The sequence below is a fragment of the Salvia hispanica genome, chromosome 5, assembly GCF_023119035.1.
Source record: "Salvia hispanica cultivar TCC Black 2014 chromosome 5, UniMelb_Shisp_WGS_1.0, whole genome shotgun sequence".
Classification (NCBI taxonomy): Eukaryota; Viridiplantae; Streptophyta; class Magnoliopsida; order Lamiales; family Lamiaceae; genus Salvia; species Salvia hispanica.
In genome coordinates, this window is record NC_062969.1 from 25388401 (window position 1) to 25402411 (window position 14011).

General features: G+C 36.9%; 3 protein-coding genes across 5 annotated transcripts; 1 reads left to right on the forward strand and 2 right to left on the reverse strand.

The window, feature by feature from the left end:
• Positions 1-2356: 2356 nt before the first annotated feature.
• On the reverse strand, positions 2357-4990 carry LOC125187783 (cation/H(+) antiporter 14). Its single transcript, XM_048084416.1, has 3 exons — positions 4741-4990; positions 3669-4661; positions 2357-3601 (listed from the first exon to the last, which is right to left on the reverse strand). The coding sequence occupies exons 1-3, from the start codon at positions 4975-4977 to the stop codon at positions 2435-2437; spliced, it is 2397 nt and encodes a 798-aa protein (XP_047940373.1). The 5' UTR covers positions 4978-4990; the 3' UTR covers positions 2357-2434.
• A 1340-nt stretch (positions 4991-6330) lies between these two features.
• Positions 6331-9478, forward strand: LOC125188880 (pentatricopeptide repeat-containing protein At4g01400, mitochondrial). 3 transcript variants are annotated; one of them, XM_048085955.1, is made up of 3 exons: positions 6331-6531; positions 7870-8905; positions 9005-9478. In XM_048085955.1, the coding sequence occupies exons 2-3, from the start codon at positions 7936-7938 to the stop codon at positions 9373-9375; spliced, it is 1341 nt and encodes a 446-aa protein (XP_047941912.1). In that variant the 5' UTR covers positions 6331-6531; positions 7870-7935; the 3' UTR covers positions 9376-9478. The 3 variants fall into 3 exon arrangements, with proteins under 3 accessions (XP_047941912.1, XP_047941910.1, XP_047941909.1); XM_048085953.1 differs by having other exon boundaries at positions 6331-6609; positions 7870-9478; XM_048085952.1 differs by having other exon boundaries at positions 7870-9478.
• A 3294-nt stretch (positions 9479-12772) lies between these two features.
• Positions 12773-13649, reverse strand: LOC125188882. The gene has a single exon (XM_048085956.1). It carries the CDS (start codon positions 13544-13546, stop codon positions 13109-13111), a length of 438 nt encoding a protein of 145 aa, XP_047941913.1. The 5' UTR covers positions 13547-13649; the 3' UTR covers positions 12773-13108.
• Positions 13650-14011: the final 362 nt, after the last annotated feature.

Below are 14011 nucleotides of genomic sequence, written 5' to 3' on the forward strand. Positions count from 1 at the left end.
CAGCGACCGCTGGACTTTATCCAGCGGCACATGGAATTCGCCATATTTTCTCTCCAAGAATTACCATAGTATGCTGAAGAATTGTCATATCATTGTGCATGACTTGGAGGCTATAAATACGCCCTAAGGCTTCATGAAAGGAACCTTTTGCTGCATATTACACCGGAGAATAATATTTGAGAGTTTCTTCCACTTTTCATCATCGTTTTCAACCAATGAAGGAGTTTGAAGTGTGTATTCAAGAATATCAAGGCTACGGGATTCAACCTTTGGATTTTATTATCGTAGTTCTTATGTTTTCTATGTTTTTCCTACAAACTATGGGTTTAGTTTATTTGTCCATGAGTAGCTAAATTCATACAATTCTAGGATGTATTGGTAACGACTTTGATTTATATAGTTTATATTTATTTAATATCCGTTTTGTTCATCATTTATTTCATTCTAAGTGTGGGATGATGCTTCATGTTTGAGCAATACATTATGTGATGATTTATTGACTTGCAAAGTAATCGAGAGAGGATTTGCATGTTTATAGAGTTTAGTTGACGCTACAATTAATTCCCCTTAAAACGATACTTTTAATGAGCGAGAACAATATGAGTCTTATGTGCTTTTAGATTGCAATCCTAGTGTGTGATTTACTTTGTGCCGCATGGACAATACTTATTGCAATTGCTCACTTGCTTTCCTTTTTATTTATTATTTGTCATCAAAACCAACTGTGTCTCCAAATAGTGAAAAATGCTTAGTAAGAGATAGTCAGTCTGTGATCGTTTTTCCTGTGTTCGATATTCGATACTGACCATTAGCTATACTAGATCTACTCTGTATACTTGTAGGTTTATTTAGTGCTAATAAAAAGTGCATCAAGTTTTTGGCGCCGTTGCTGGGGAATATGTTCACGTTTTGTGATTGATATCTTTCAACAAATTATTTCGCCAATTTGGATTTAATTGCTTTCTGTTTTTAATTTTTGTTTTATTTTGGTTTTGTTTTCTATAGGTTGTGCATGCGAACACGTTCTAGGAAGGAGATCTTAGCTCCCGTTGATCCGGAGATCGAGAAGACTCGTAGGAAAATTAAGAGTGGTCAAAGTAAGATGAGAGACAATACACGAGAAAAGATCGCATTTTTGCGAAGACAAATACAAGAACTATTAGATGACAAAGCTGCGGAGAAGGCCGCCAAGGAGGAGCAAGAAAGGAAAAATAAGGAGCTAGTACCCGTGATGCAAATGTTCAACCATGATAACTTGATAACTACCCCCGAGGATCCTCACATTGATGCAAACAACTTTGAGTTAAGGATGCCCTAATCCAAAGAGTGGAGCAATACCCTTTTTGCTGGGAGAGCCCAATGGTGAGCTCGCGGGCTTGCCGTAACAATTGCACGAGCTCGCTCTTAGCTAAGGCATAGTTGGACATGCTCTAAATGTTATACTCATGTAAAGATATACAAAGTAACCACTGTCTAAAAATTCATAATGTTTTATTTTGTTTTAATGTATTTATACAATTCATTTAGTTATCCAATTAGTATTATCTAACACAAACTGATAACTAATCATGTCATTTATATAGAGCTTGATAGTCTTACTAATTTTAACTTAATACTTAATCGCGAGAGAAATTAGTGAATTGGATTTATTTACAATAAAGTTTTTCTTAGATTTAAAAATTTAGTGTGATATATAGTTTTAAAATAAACGAAAAAATGGATGTGGCATCTTACTATCTTAGTATGCCATATTTACACCCAACGTCATGAAGGAATAATATTTTCTTTAATAATTTCATTAATAATGTTCTAGTTATGATAACAACATACTTAAAAGAAATTATAGTGCATCAAAAGATGACATATTAATATTTAGTTCTTTTAAACCGAGTTTCTGTGACACCAGGGATGGAGCCTTTGTACTAGTGGTCATTCCACCCTCCCATTTTATTCTTCTATCCCGCCACTATTTGAAATTTTGCATAAATCTTTCTATTTTTAAATATAAAATTACTTTCCTTATTTTCATAACACAAAATATAATAATTGATAATGAGATTACTTTTGAGAAAGCACAATCCCAGTAAATAAATGGGACAAAATATTTTCTCACATTGGATGTACTAAAAATTCCTTTAATGTTTCTTTTATCTTTTTCAAAATCTTTATTTTGTTTTCACATGCTTAAATTGAATTCACATTCACAAATCACATGCCATATAACTTGAATTCATAAAGAAAAATATGCAAATTTGATGGATAAAAGTGAACATTTGATGTGCAAGTCATACCTGGAAATTATTATGTCAAATAGAATATGTTGCAATCTCATCATCTTTGTTTAGTTTCAAACTCAAAGACGAAATGTTCAATAAATTATAAGAAGTGAATTAACGAAAATAGACATTTACAGATGATCATCCATACACTTACACTAGACACGATGAAACGAGTCGAAGTCATCTTTGCAATCGCTATAACGCGACGATGAAATATATCCGCTAGCAACGGGTTGGACGTTGGCATACTTGAAGACATCCGCCCCCGCCGGCTGCTGTTGTACAACGAGCACAGAAAAGTGGAAATCAGGATTAGCCAGCATGTCTCCAATGACCCCAAGCTCTGGACACTCGCTCCATTCATTAATCCCGGCCAACATCTCTGACTCGGCATCGTGGGACCTTCCCACCACGCATAGATCAAAATCGTAGTCCTTGAGCGATCCAATAATCCTGGTGGTGTCTATAGCGTCCTTCACAAGCTCCTCTTTATAGTTGATCCTATGGTAACCCATCGTCTTCGCCTTGAATTGGTTCACCATCTCAATCTCCATGTTTTGTTGGGTGTACTTGGCGTGGTCCCACGACCGTATCCAAAGGAAGGTGATGGTGACGTTATGGTTGTGGATGAAGCCGGTGCATAAAGCAAGGGCCTCACAGTCATCCATGCCACCTAGGAAGAGGAGGCACACGTGGAAACTTTGATTCGACTTATGGTTGGTGAGGAACTGGCCGCGGTCGACTAGGATGGCCACGGAGCAGGGGGACTTTTCCATCACATTTTGGTTCACCATCCTTATGGAAGGGGAGGATAGCCCCACGGCTCCATCCATGGTGTATTGCTTGTGGAATGGGAGGATGGCAATGTTGGCAACCTGGTCGGCCGCGAGGGTGCATACGTCGTCGTGCATACTGGCATAAGGGGAGACGGAGGTGAAGTGGCGGACGACCAAGTGGCCAGCGATCCTGTCTGCTAGTGAGTTGAGGGCTTTGGCAGCTTGGTTAGAAGTGATGTCGGTGGTTTGTTCAAGGACCGCAGCGCCTCTGCCCTTGAGCTCCGTGAGGTTGAGGGCGAAGAGGGCGATGGGCCTGTTGCCATGCATAGCATCAATGAAGCTAAGGATGGTGGGAATGTTGTCTGCATCGTGGATACAGAGCAACATCCGTAGCTCTTCGTTGGGCTGGTTTAACATGATGGAGTTCTTGCAAAGGCCTAGGTATCGAGATGATGGGTCGTAAAGGTGTGCTATTAGAGGTCTGGCTATTCCGGTCATCAACAATGATGACAGTAGTAACATGGCGTATGCTTGACGTCCTATGACCTGTACAACAAAAACAACATTAATCAATTATCGAATGAGTAGAGAAGAGAAAAGTAGAGTGAATGACCCCATCCTCGAACAAGGTGATGTAGAGAGCCGCTTCGATTGCGCCTTTGCAGCACATGATGAGAGCGAGGGCGCAAGCGTCTCGAGTGGGCAACTTGTAGTAGAGGGAAATAATGAAAACTGAAAGGAACTTGCAAGTGTAGCAAACGAGAAGAACTATTCCATATGCAAATCCGGACAAAGCGTGGATAGATGAAATATCCAGTATGAGACCACTAATAACAAATTTAGCGGGAACAAGCAACCCAATGCTGAATGTCTCCATCTTATTCGCAAACAAACTCCCACCATCCGGAATCAAAACACCCAAGATAAACGTCCCAAGCCCCGCGGGTTGCCCCAAAATCTCCGAGCCCAACCCACATATTAAGACCACCACCACCACCACAACAAAATGCGACTCCTTGATCTGATGCCCCTCAGGAACACGCTTAGCTACGAATGTGATCATGGGACGAAGTATAAATAAGATGATCATGAAAAATAAAATGGCACAGATGACCGACATAATCACTGCGAACTGCTTGGTCATCAAATAAACAACCAATCCACCAAAAATCAGTGAGGAGCCGTAGTTGCACATGTCGCTCACCACTGAAGCCAGGGTGGCCATCCTCCCAATCTCTGAATTCAGAATGTTGAGATCAGTGAGCAAGCTGGTGATCACCGGGAAGGAAGATATAGCTGTTAAACTCGCGACAAAAGGAAGACATGAAACGGTCTCGGGGTCGAGGTCCATGGTGTTGGTCACCAGAAAAATAACACCCAAGCCAATAGTCAGAGGGGCAATGAAGCATGAAACTCCAATCACCACTGCATATCTTTCCACCTTCTTCACTAAGTTTAGATCTACGTGAACTCCTATTATAAACAAATACAAGATGAACCCTAAGTCTGCGGAAGTTTCTAGAATTTGTCTTCCTGACGTGGGAAATATCTTATCGCTGTAAGCTCTGATCCGCCCGAGACAAGACCTTCCCATGATGATGCCTCCCTGATTCAGATGATCAAACATATGATATTGATATGGACATGGAGATGAAAGGAAGACCGGGGGGGGTTATAATTCTTACGATGAGTTGTGCGCTGATCATGCCTTGCTTAAAAGGTCTGAGGAAGAGCCAGATGAGGCTTGTGACGATGAAGATGAGAATAAGCTGCGCTAGGAGAAGTGGAACGGTGTAGGAGAAGGGATCTCCCCCAAACCATGTGCTTCCCTGTGAATTTGTCATGTGGATAAATTGACATATCAACATTTCTTCACCCCCATCTGGTCCCTCCACATGTCCTAATGTAGATGAAGCTGGCATTTTTCATGAATTCTTTTTTATCTTCTAAGGAAAAATATGCTATCAAATCTGAGAGAGAAGAATGAAGTTTGTTGGCATACTATTTTCTCAAAACAGCTAACTTGATTAATTTTCACTAAGTTTTATAGTATGGAGTAAGGATGGACATGCATGAGACAAGGAAAAAATACCTACAAAAATTCTCTCTATCTATCGTCAAATTGTGGACGTGAAAAATCATTTGGTTCTACTATTATTAGTCTTCACAAAATAATAGAAAAATCTGATTTTCCTGCAAGATTTTTTGTTATTTTTAACCTAGTTGTTTAATTATTTATTTAGAAACCCAATAATAACAAGATGCCAAAATTCTGAATTTGTTTAGAAGTTATGCAGCACCAGGAACATATCTAACCATACACTAAAACTCATTTTTTGTATATAAGACATCTTCAATCATACACCAAACCCAAACCTATTTTTGAATGTTTTTTACTGAACAATATCAAATTTGGGGTACAACACCAAATAGGGTGCTACTGCAAATTTTTTATGAAATATGACAAATTATCCCATTATTATTAAATTAATGTGTTTTAAAACTTGTTGAAAATTAATGGTAGCGCACTATTTAAATGTGTTTTAAGAATGAATTAAGGTTGAAACCCAAGCTTTTCCCGTCTTCTTTTTCGGCAAATTTCGTTAAGAACTCTTTCCAATATATTTATTTTGTTACATTGATTGAGTATTTATGATGAAAGGAAGATATTGTGGCTTGTGGTGGAAGATTGATATAGGACCCAGAGCCCCCTTAAATAGAAGTTTTAATCTCCCCAAATTTGTTAGGATTTTGACTTCTAAATTCAATTCTTTTGGGATATTGAAGTAATGTTAAAAGATAGGTAAATCTTTTGATTCGTGAGTTTATAATAGCTATAGATATATGATATTTTTTTACTATTAAGCATGAATGGTGAAATAGAAGTTATGTGTGGATGGTTAAGTGGCTGTGGCTATGAAACTACTTGCAAACATGCTGCTGTACTGATCTTTTTTGGCTACCTTAACATCCTGAAATAGTATGGATTTATGTCGCGCTCAACCTATTTTAATTTGTTGAAAGGAAATTCTATTTTCTTTTTTTAGTTTTTTCAAGAACGGTTAAATATTTAATTGTAGTTATGTGGTGAAAAAGCTGAAATTTGGTTGTTTGTGATAGAAAAAGCCGGCTCAGAGATGTAATTTCAGTTGAACTTGAGAAAAGTAGCTGAAGATAGAAGTATAAATCAGATCTAGAATTTATAGTTGTATGCATTAATTAATTAGATTAGAAAATGAAAATAAGGAGAAAAAAGAACTAAATTTGAATAATGTTTTGACAGAAAAGTAAGAAGGAAAAGGAAGGGAAAATAGAGCAGTATCTCTCTCTTCTCACCTTTTCTCTCCACACCAGTTTCTAAAGCTCCACCTCCGCCTCCGCCTCTGTTCTCACTGTCCAGCCACCGCCAGCCCACACCATCAGTCTCCTCCCTAAATCCCATTCAATTCATCCACCCTCATAAATTCATATTGAAGGTTTGAGTTTCCTTCCAACTTCTTGTTCTTGCTTTTAAAACTAGTATTGAGCCTTACAGTGGGCGATTTGGACTCTAGGTATGAGTAAGAACAATATTGAAAAGCTGTCAATTTTCTCACTTCAATTTTCAAATTGTTGGCTGATTCTTTTTGATGGAAATGACTGTAGAATGAATTTCTAGCATGATTAATCATGAAAATAGCATTTAATTTCAGTTTGTGATAAAATAAAAAACTAGGGTTCTTTGAATTGGGGATTTTATATTTGTGATAAATTTATGTAATTTAACATTGAAATTATGCAATTGGAGCCATAAGCTTATGACTTAAACTGAGAGATTGTTTATTAATTTGTTGAAAAACTGATTTTGTGAATCTGAAAAATCTATTTTAGCCACTAAAAATGGGAGCATGAAGTGGTTTTAAACACTATGTAGTAGCTTGTGAAATCATAGAGTAATTTTAAATAAAGAAAGTTATCTTCTTGATGGAATTTAGGATAATATCAAGTTGGGGCTGCGTTGTCAATGCAATATTATGTGGTTACTTTGAAGATGAAATATTCGTTGATTACAGAGGACTTTCCGGACAACCTACATGTTTGGATTAATGTTGAAAATTGTGCTTTGGCTTATTAATTTGGCTTGGGAATCACCTTCTTTATATAAAACAAGTAGGAGTATGAATTATGATGAAAAGAATGAACCTTGAGATTACTATTATTTGGGACAGCCGTGAGAACTCAGTTTTTCTGGGATTTCTTATTTAGTTAAAATTGAACTACTTTCTTTCTTATTGACATGAAGAATTTGGAAATACTTTAACTTATATGTGATGTAATGACATTATTCTGTAATGTGATTACATTACGAGCTTCTCACCCCCTATCTGTCCCTTTGCTGAGTAAAGTGGTGAGATATCTCACTTGTTGGGCAACTGTGCGTGTCAAGTTATTATCTCTTTTGCCGGCAAAGTTGAAGTGTTACACGTGGCATGCTTAGTTGAGGTTTTTTTTATGTGTAGTTGGTAGGTTTTTATTGCTAGCAGGTTTGGTGAATTATTTAATAGTGTGCAAGAGTTGTTATGCTTTAAAAAAATGTACACGGTAGAAAGACATGTTTTTAATAAGAAGTTAAGTGCATCAAAACGTTAAACGCGACACCACTTATTCGATTTAATTAATTAAGGGTGTTACATGTATGATATGCTTGGTCCTTACATGCTATGATAATAGCAAGCAGAATTGTCGATTACACAAGATCATAAATGTATGCATGCAAATTTTGCGTTATTGTCATGTAATCATAATCTAACCTTGCTCACATTTCTACCTTTCAGGATTATAATTCTAAATTCACTTGAGGGATAGAAACCAGTAAGAATTCCATATGTGATACTTGCAGAATGGCGAATGCCATTTTCTGCAATTACATCCGGCAGTTGCAGAGATATGCACCTAGCATCTCCTCGATCTTCATTGTTGTTGAAACTCCAAAAGCTTCTTGTTCATACTCATCAGCACCCATTAATCGTAATCAAGAAGATGAACGAGAGTATGGATACAGACAATACGACCGTGAGCCAAAGGAGAAAGCAGAACCTTCTATTGGTTCTCCAGCTCGAATCCAAAAGTTGATAGCTTCTCAAACAGATCCACTTCTGGCAAAGGAAATCTTTGACTTGGCTTCACGTCAGCCCAACTTCCGCCATTCCTATGCTACCTATCACACCCTTATTCTCAAACTGGGCCGCTCTCGCCATTTCTCTCTCATGAATGCGGTTATCTCAAGCCTCAAGTCTCTTGATTATTCCATTTCCCCTTCTCTCTTTACCCACATCATCCAAATATATGGTGATGCAAACCAACCGGAGAAAGCTCTCAAAACATTCTATACAATTCTTGAATTCAATATTAAGCCCCGTCAGAAACACCTCAACTGCATCCTCGAAATCCTTGTTGCTAACAGTAACTTCCTCCGCGCTGCATTTGACCTGTTCCGGGCTGCCCACAGATATGGAGTCTCCCCCAACACAAATTCCTACAAAATAATGATGCGAGCCTTTTGCCTGAATGGCGACTTGAGCATTGCATATACTTTGTTCAATCACATGTTTAAGCGTGATGTTCTTCCTGATGTAGAGTCATATCGGATTCTAATGCAAGCACTGTGCAGGAAGAGTCAGGTGAATAAAGCTGTTGATTTACTGGAGGACATGCTAAACAAAGGGTTTGTGCCCGACAGTTTAAGCTACACTACTCTTTTGAATAGCTTGTGCAGGAAGAAAAAGCTGAAGGAGGCGTACAAGCTTCTTTGTCGGATGAAAATAAAGGGATGCAATCCTGATATTGTCCATTATAATACAGTTATCTCAGGTTATTGCAAAGTAGGGTGTGCTGCTGATGCCTGTAAGGTTCTTGATGACATGTCTTCAAATGGGTGCTTACCAAATTTGTTATCATATCAAAATATAGTGGGGGGCTTGTGCAATCAGGGCATGTACGACGAGGCCAAGAGGTATATTAAGGTAATGTTGTCCAAGGAATTTCATCCTCATTTTTCGGTTATACATATGCTTGTACAAGGCTTCTGTAAACTTGGTAAACTAGAGGATGCTTGTGAAGTGTTGAGTGAGTTGTTGAGGCATGGGAGCGTTCCACATACCGACACTTGGGCTGAAATTGTAGCGCGGATCTGTGAGGAAGAAGATGCAGAAGCATTAGAAGAAGCGTTAAAACAGGCTGTGAAGGTGGAGATCAAGTCTGATACTAGATTAGTAGATGCTGGTGCTGGCTTGGAGGAATACTTGATGAGGAAAATAAAGAGTAGGTCAAGGCCACGTTAGCCGCGGTTGCTCAGTAGGTCATTTATACAGTCAAGGGAACTGAAGCCCAAATTGTTCTGTAGTTCTAATGCTCAAGTTATATTTGTAAGTCCATTTAGCATAATTCTCAGCCATCTCATGCTCACGCAGCCAAGATGACTTAAACCCCCTCCTAATCGGTCGAAGGTAAAATGCTGCACCAATAAATTTGCACTTCATCATCGTATCTTACCAAGTACTCCTCGTCCCATTGAAGATGACTCACTTTCCTTTTTGGTTTGTCCCAATCAAGATGACTCATTGCTTAAAATGGAAACCCCTTTATCTCTACTTTATTCCTTCTCTCTTACTTTACCCTCTCCACTTAACACACAAAATAAAGTTGCATAAAATCCTGTGCCGTCTAAGAAAGGGGTCATCTTCCTTGGGACGGAGGGAGTATGTTACTTAGCAAACAGTTTCACCCCCAAACAATAGTAAGACAATCTTGTAAGTGACTATTATATGGAGCATAAAGCAAACTAGAATACATTGGTTACTGTAATGTATCTATAAGTGAGCATATTCTTTAGGTGCTGAGTTACAAAAAAGTTGAAGAAATATCTGTGAGGGCAAATAATACTTCACATTGGAGAATGAACAAGAGTTGCAAGCATATATATGAGTTATTTCAACTCTATTAGTATGAAGCATTTTGGGGAGTACTCCAAGAGCAAAACTATGATGGCTTTGCTCAAAGCGAATAATATCATACTAATGTAAAGTTCAGGTGGTGTGCACCACCGATAACCATCAATATCACCGAAAACAAAAACCCATGAAAGAAAGGTAGTACAAAAGAAGAAAGCGTGTGATCCAAATTAAGCTGAGGTTGGAGTGTGAGAAAGGGACGTCTGGTTTAGTCAATTTATTTATACAGAGGAAACTTGACATGACATGTGCCAAACACAATTATGTGAATCAATGAATTGCCAGCTCTTCATTATCATTTTTCAATCTCTTTCAAGTTATTAATGACATAAAATAAAAACATATAAATATCTATGGTTTCTCTCCATCGCGTACCTGATTTTGGTACAAACATTGACTATTGTGCTCAATATCAATAAAGGGTAGTACGTTTACATAATTTGATTTGGTGAAAGGGTTTCAATTGAATATACAACTTCATATTAAATCGAATTTATACAGGTCATTACATTATACCGGCTAATAATCGTGTTCAACCAAATTCTTCCATCCAAAACTTAATTTATTACCACATACATTTAGTTCGACCATTTTCAACATTGTACTTTCCAAGTATTACCACATATTTTGGTCCCGGCAATGTTATTAATGGTTTAACTTATCGTAATTCCATGTCTAACCTGGCCCTCACTTCCAAGAACTTAAATCAAAATCCAATGTATATAGACTATAGTTATTATTTGAAGTGGGCTACTCGTTAGCATCACTCAATAGTAAATACTACTCCCTCCGTCCCATTGAAGATAACTCACTTTCCTTTTTAGTTTGTCTCAATCAAGATGGCCCATTACTTAAAATGGAAACACATTTATCTCTACTTTATTCTATCTCTTACTTTACTTTTTTCTCTCAACACATAAAATAAAGTTGCATAAAATCCCGTGCCGCCCAAGGAAGGGGTCATCTTCCTTGGGACGGAGGGAGTACTTAATACCAATAGATGCTAAACTATAAAATATAGGTACGATCAGTTTTAGCTTTTTCTTCACTAAAATCAAGGATCACGCCAATAATTTGAAGTTTTCTATGTGCCAGTTCGGCTCCCAAGATAACTTTTATCTTCTCCATTCACACTTTCAACCAAATCTTAGCTAACAATTGTAGATTTGGAGCTGTTTCTGCCCATTTGAATGGACTCCTTTTCCCCTAATCTCATAACTAACCATCTCACTTCATCCCCTCCTACTAATTTGTCCATCTCGCTATCCTCATTATTCTCCTCTCCATCCTACTCTACAACCATGCATGAGACTAATTTAATCCTAGTCAAGGTCTATTTTAGTGTATCTTAAACTGCATCTCAAGATAATTTTATTTCATTAACCGAACTTCCACTATATTGCTAAAATTTAACATAATATTTAAATTACCATTTAATATAGGCAAGGTGTTCATCAAAGTATAATATGACTGGCTTACAATTTTCGACAACATATTAAAATCTGACATGAACACACAAAATTAATGAGTTTTAAGTAAAGTTTTATTGGGTTTGTGTTCTTATCGGGTTAATCCGTTAAAAATTCAATAATTCTAGACTAGATTCAGGTTGCACATTAAAAAATAATAGTATTATATTATATTTATTTATTTATTTATTATTATTTTTTAATTGGAGTATATTATTCTATCATACACTGTGGTAAGATATATTTCTTCGATTAATTGATGAATATAATTATTTTAGGTGATTGAAGACAATAATTTGAAAATTAATAACTGCACAGTTGTAGAGCTATCATCGGCGGCTAATGCTCCGATCAAACATATGTGATGAATGATTATTTGAGATAAGTGCCAGCTAAACCATGATTACTTTCCGTGTAAGAAGTCATATTAATTAGGGACACCATTATTAATGTTTTTGTTTGCTCCTACATCCCAAAACACAACTCCTATTTTAAACTTCCAAAATAAAATTTACTTTTAATTCACAAACTCTATACTTCCCCCCTAGTCTATTTTATTTCAATAATATTTCTTTTGCTACATACATTGTCTTTTTCATCATACTGTAATTTATTTTTCCTTTTGATAATTGTTACAGATCATCTATGTTGGGTTCGTTTGTATGATAAGGTTTGGAACTACAATCTATATTAGATTTTTTTGTCAACTAACAATTTTAGCCAATACTAGTCATTTTTTTTAGAAATTACAGACAACACATACATAAATTGGATCATATAATGATTGAGTCTTATGTAGATTCATCGTACTTCCTTATATAAATTTGTATGGTTCGCCGATTGGCTAGAAGCATAGTAATCACTACTTAAGTAATTAAGTAACCAAGTGTCCTTAGTCACATAATCAAACTGTAAATAAAATTAAATTTGTAGTATTAGACCATCTCCAATCATACACCAAAACTCATTCTTGGTGTAGACAATTTCCCCAACCATACATTAAACTAAAACCCATTTTTGAATTTTTCAATGGAATAGCACCATATTTGATGTTACTTCAAAATTTTTATGAGACAAATACCCAAAAATATAAATTTTAAATATGGTGTAAATGATTAGAGTAAAACTGTGTGACATATACTCAAAAATGAATTTGAGTTTAGTGTAACTAGTTAGAAATGATCTTACTTCATATCTTAATACTAGTAGTAAAGATCTGTGGTTTTTGTATCTAAGATATTTTATTACATAAAATCAAAGAGAAAACATAAGTAAATTGTATAATACTCGTGTCACCCTTAGACTTATAACCAAAATACACAAAACATCTAGGATTTTTATATGAAAGAGGGAAAATATTATTCTTAAAAGTTACTCCACATTACAGGTACGTACACACCTCAACATTTTATGGATTCTTGTTGAGGTAAAAATTAAGAAATAACCTTTTCCCCAAAAAAAAAATCAAACAAGAAAGAAGAAAAGAGAGATGATCAACTATCCACATTTTATGAACCAAATTAAGAGAAAAATAAACCCCCAACTAATAATAAAGGGGTAAAAAAATTTGTTTCCAAATATAGAAGTTAAAAAAACTAGTCCTCAGAAATGCTCTCAAGATAAGGCGTCCAAGCAACTCCGGCGTTGCTCCTGCTCCGGTGGTGGTGTCGCCTCGACGACTGCTTCTTCTCCGGCATCTTCACGGCGGCGACCTCCGGCGACTTTTTCCGGCAGGGGCTGAGTTTTTTGAGAATTTTATTGGTTTTGTCGGCGGGAAGCGAAGAAGAGGGGATGAGGAAATAAATGGAGCCCCGTTTGAGCTCGGATTCGGGCGAGAGGATGAGGATCCGGCGGGCCATGCCTTGGGAGGAAGGCTTTGTGAGGACGTGATTCGGGTTGTTTTTTAGGATCTCTCCGGCCGTGACCCGACCCGTGATCTCGTCAACCGACCCGTTTAAGTGCACTATCCGGATCAAGTCTAGCGCCCCGCATGGAAGAACGCATGCCAAACAACACCTTAGGCTGTTTCCCATCTTTGATTTTTCAAAATTGGATGAGATTGATTAATGATTATTAACCCTCTCTTTCTCTCTTTCTCACTCACTAGACTTGTTTGATTTGTAATAAGAGTTTGGAATTGGATGTGATTGTGGAATGGAGTTTATATATAGGAGGTGAGGCCCAAAAGATTAATTTGTTATTAGATTAGTGGTTGATTAACTTATGATGAGATTTATTATATTAATAATGTAGATGAATTAAGGGAAGTACAAATGTGGAAAAGGCCCCCACGTTTAGGTGTTAAGCATGTTTTCGGCAGTTTGTCGTCTTAGGTCATGCTTTGAACTTGTTTTACTTGTTAATTTATGATCCATGGCTAAATAAAATATGCTTCTTTGATTCATAGGTACGTGAACTTTAACATGCACTCCATGTAAAAAGATTCGTCTAGCATTTGCCATTTGGATTATTACTAACATTTGATGTTTGTACATATA

Bases quoted from the DNA above. Each gene is read 5' to 3' on its own strand.
- LOC125187783 (XM_048084416.1), bottom strand. From the start codon at position 4,977: ATGCCAGCTTCATCTACATTAGGACATGTGGAGGGACCAGATGGGGGT. The intron at 4,662-4,740 runs GTAAGAATTATA...CATCTGAATCAG, and splicing joins TGATCAGCGCACAACTCATC to GGAGGCATCATCATGGGAAG. The intron at 3,602-3,668 runs GTCATTCACTCT...TTTGTTGTACAG, and splicing joins TCACCTTGTTCGAGGATGGG to GTCATAGGACGTCAAGCATA.
- LOC125188880 (XM_048085953.1), top strand. From the start codon at position 7,936: ATGGCGAATGCCATTTTCTGCAATTACATCCGGCAGTTGCAGAGATAT.
- LOC125188882 (XM_048085956.1), bottom strand. From the start codon at position 13,546: ATGGGAAACAGCCTAAGGTGTTGTTTGGCATGCGTTCTTCCATGCGGG.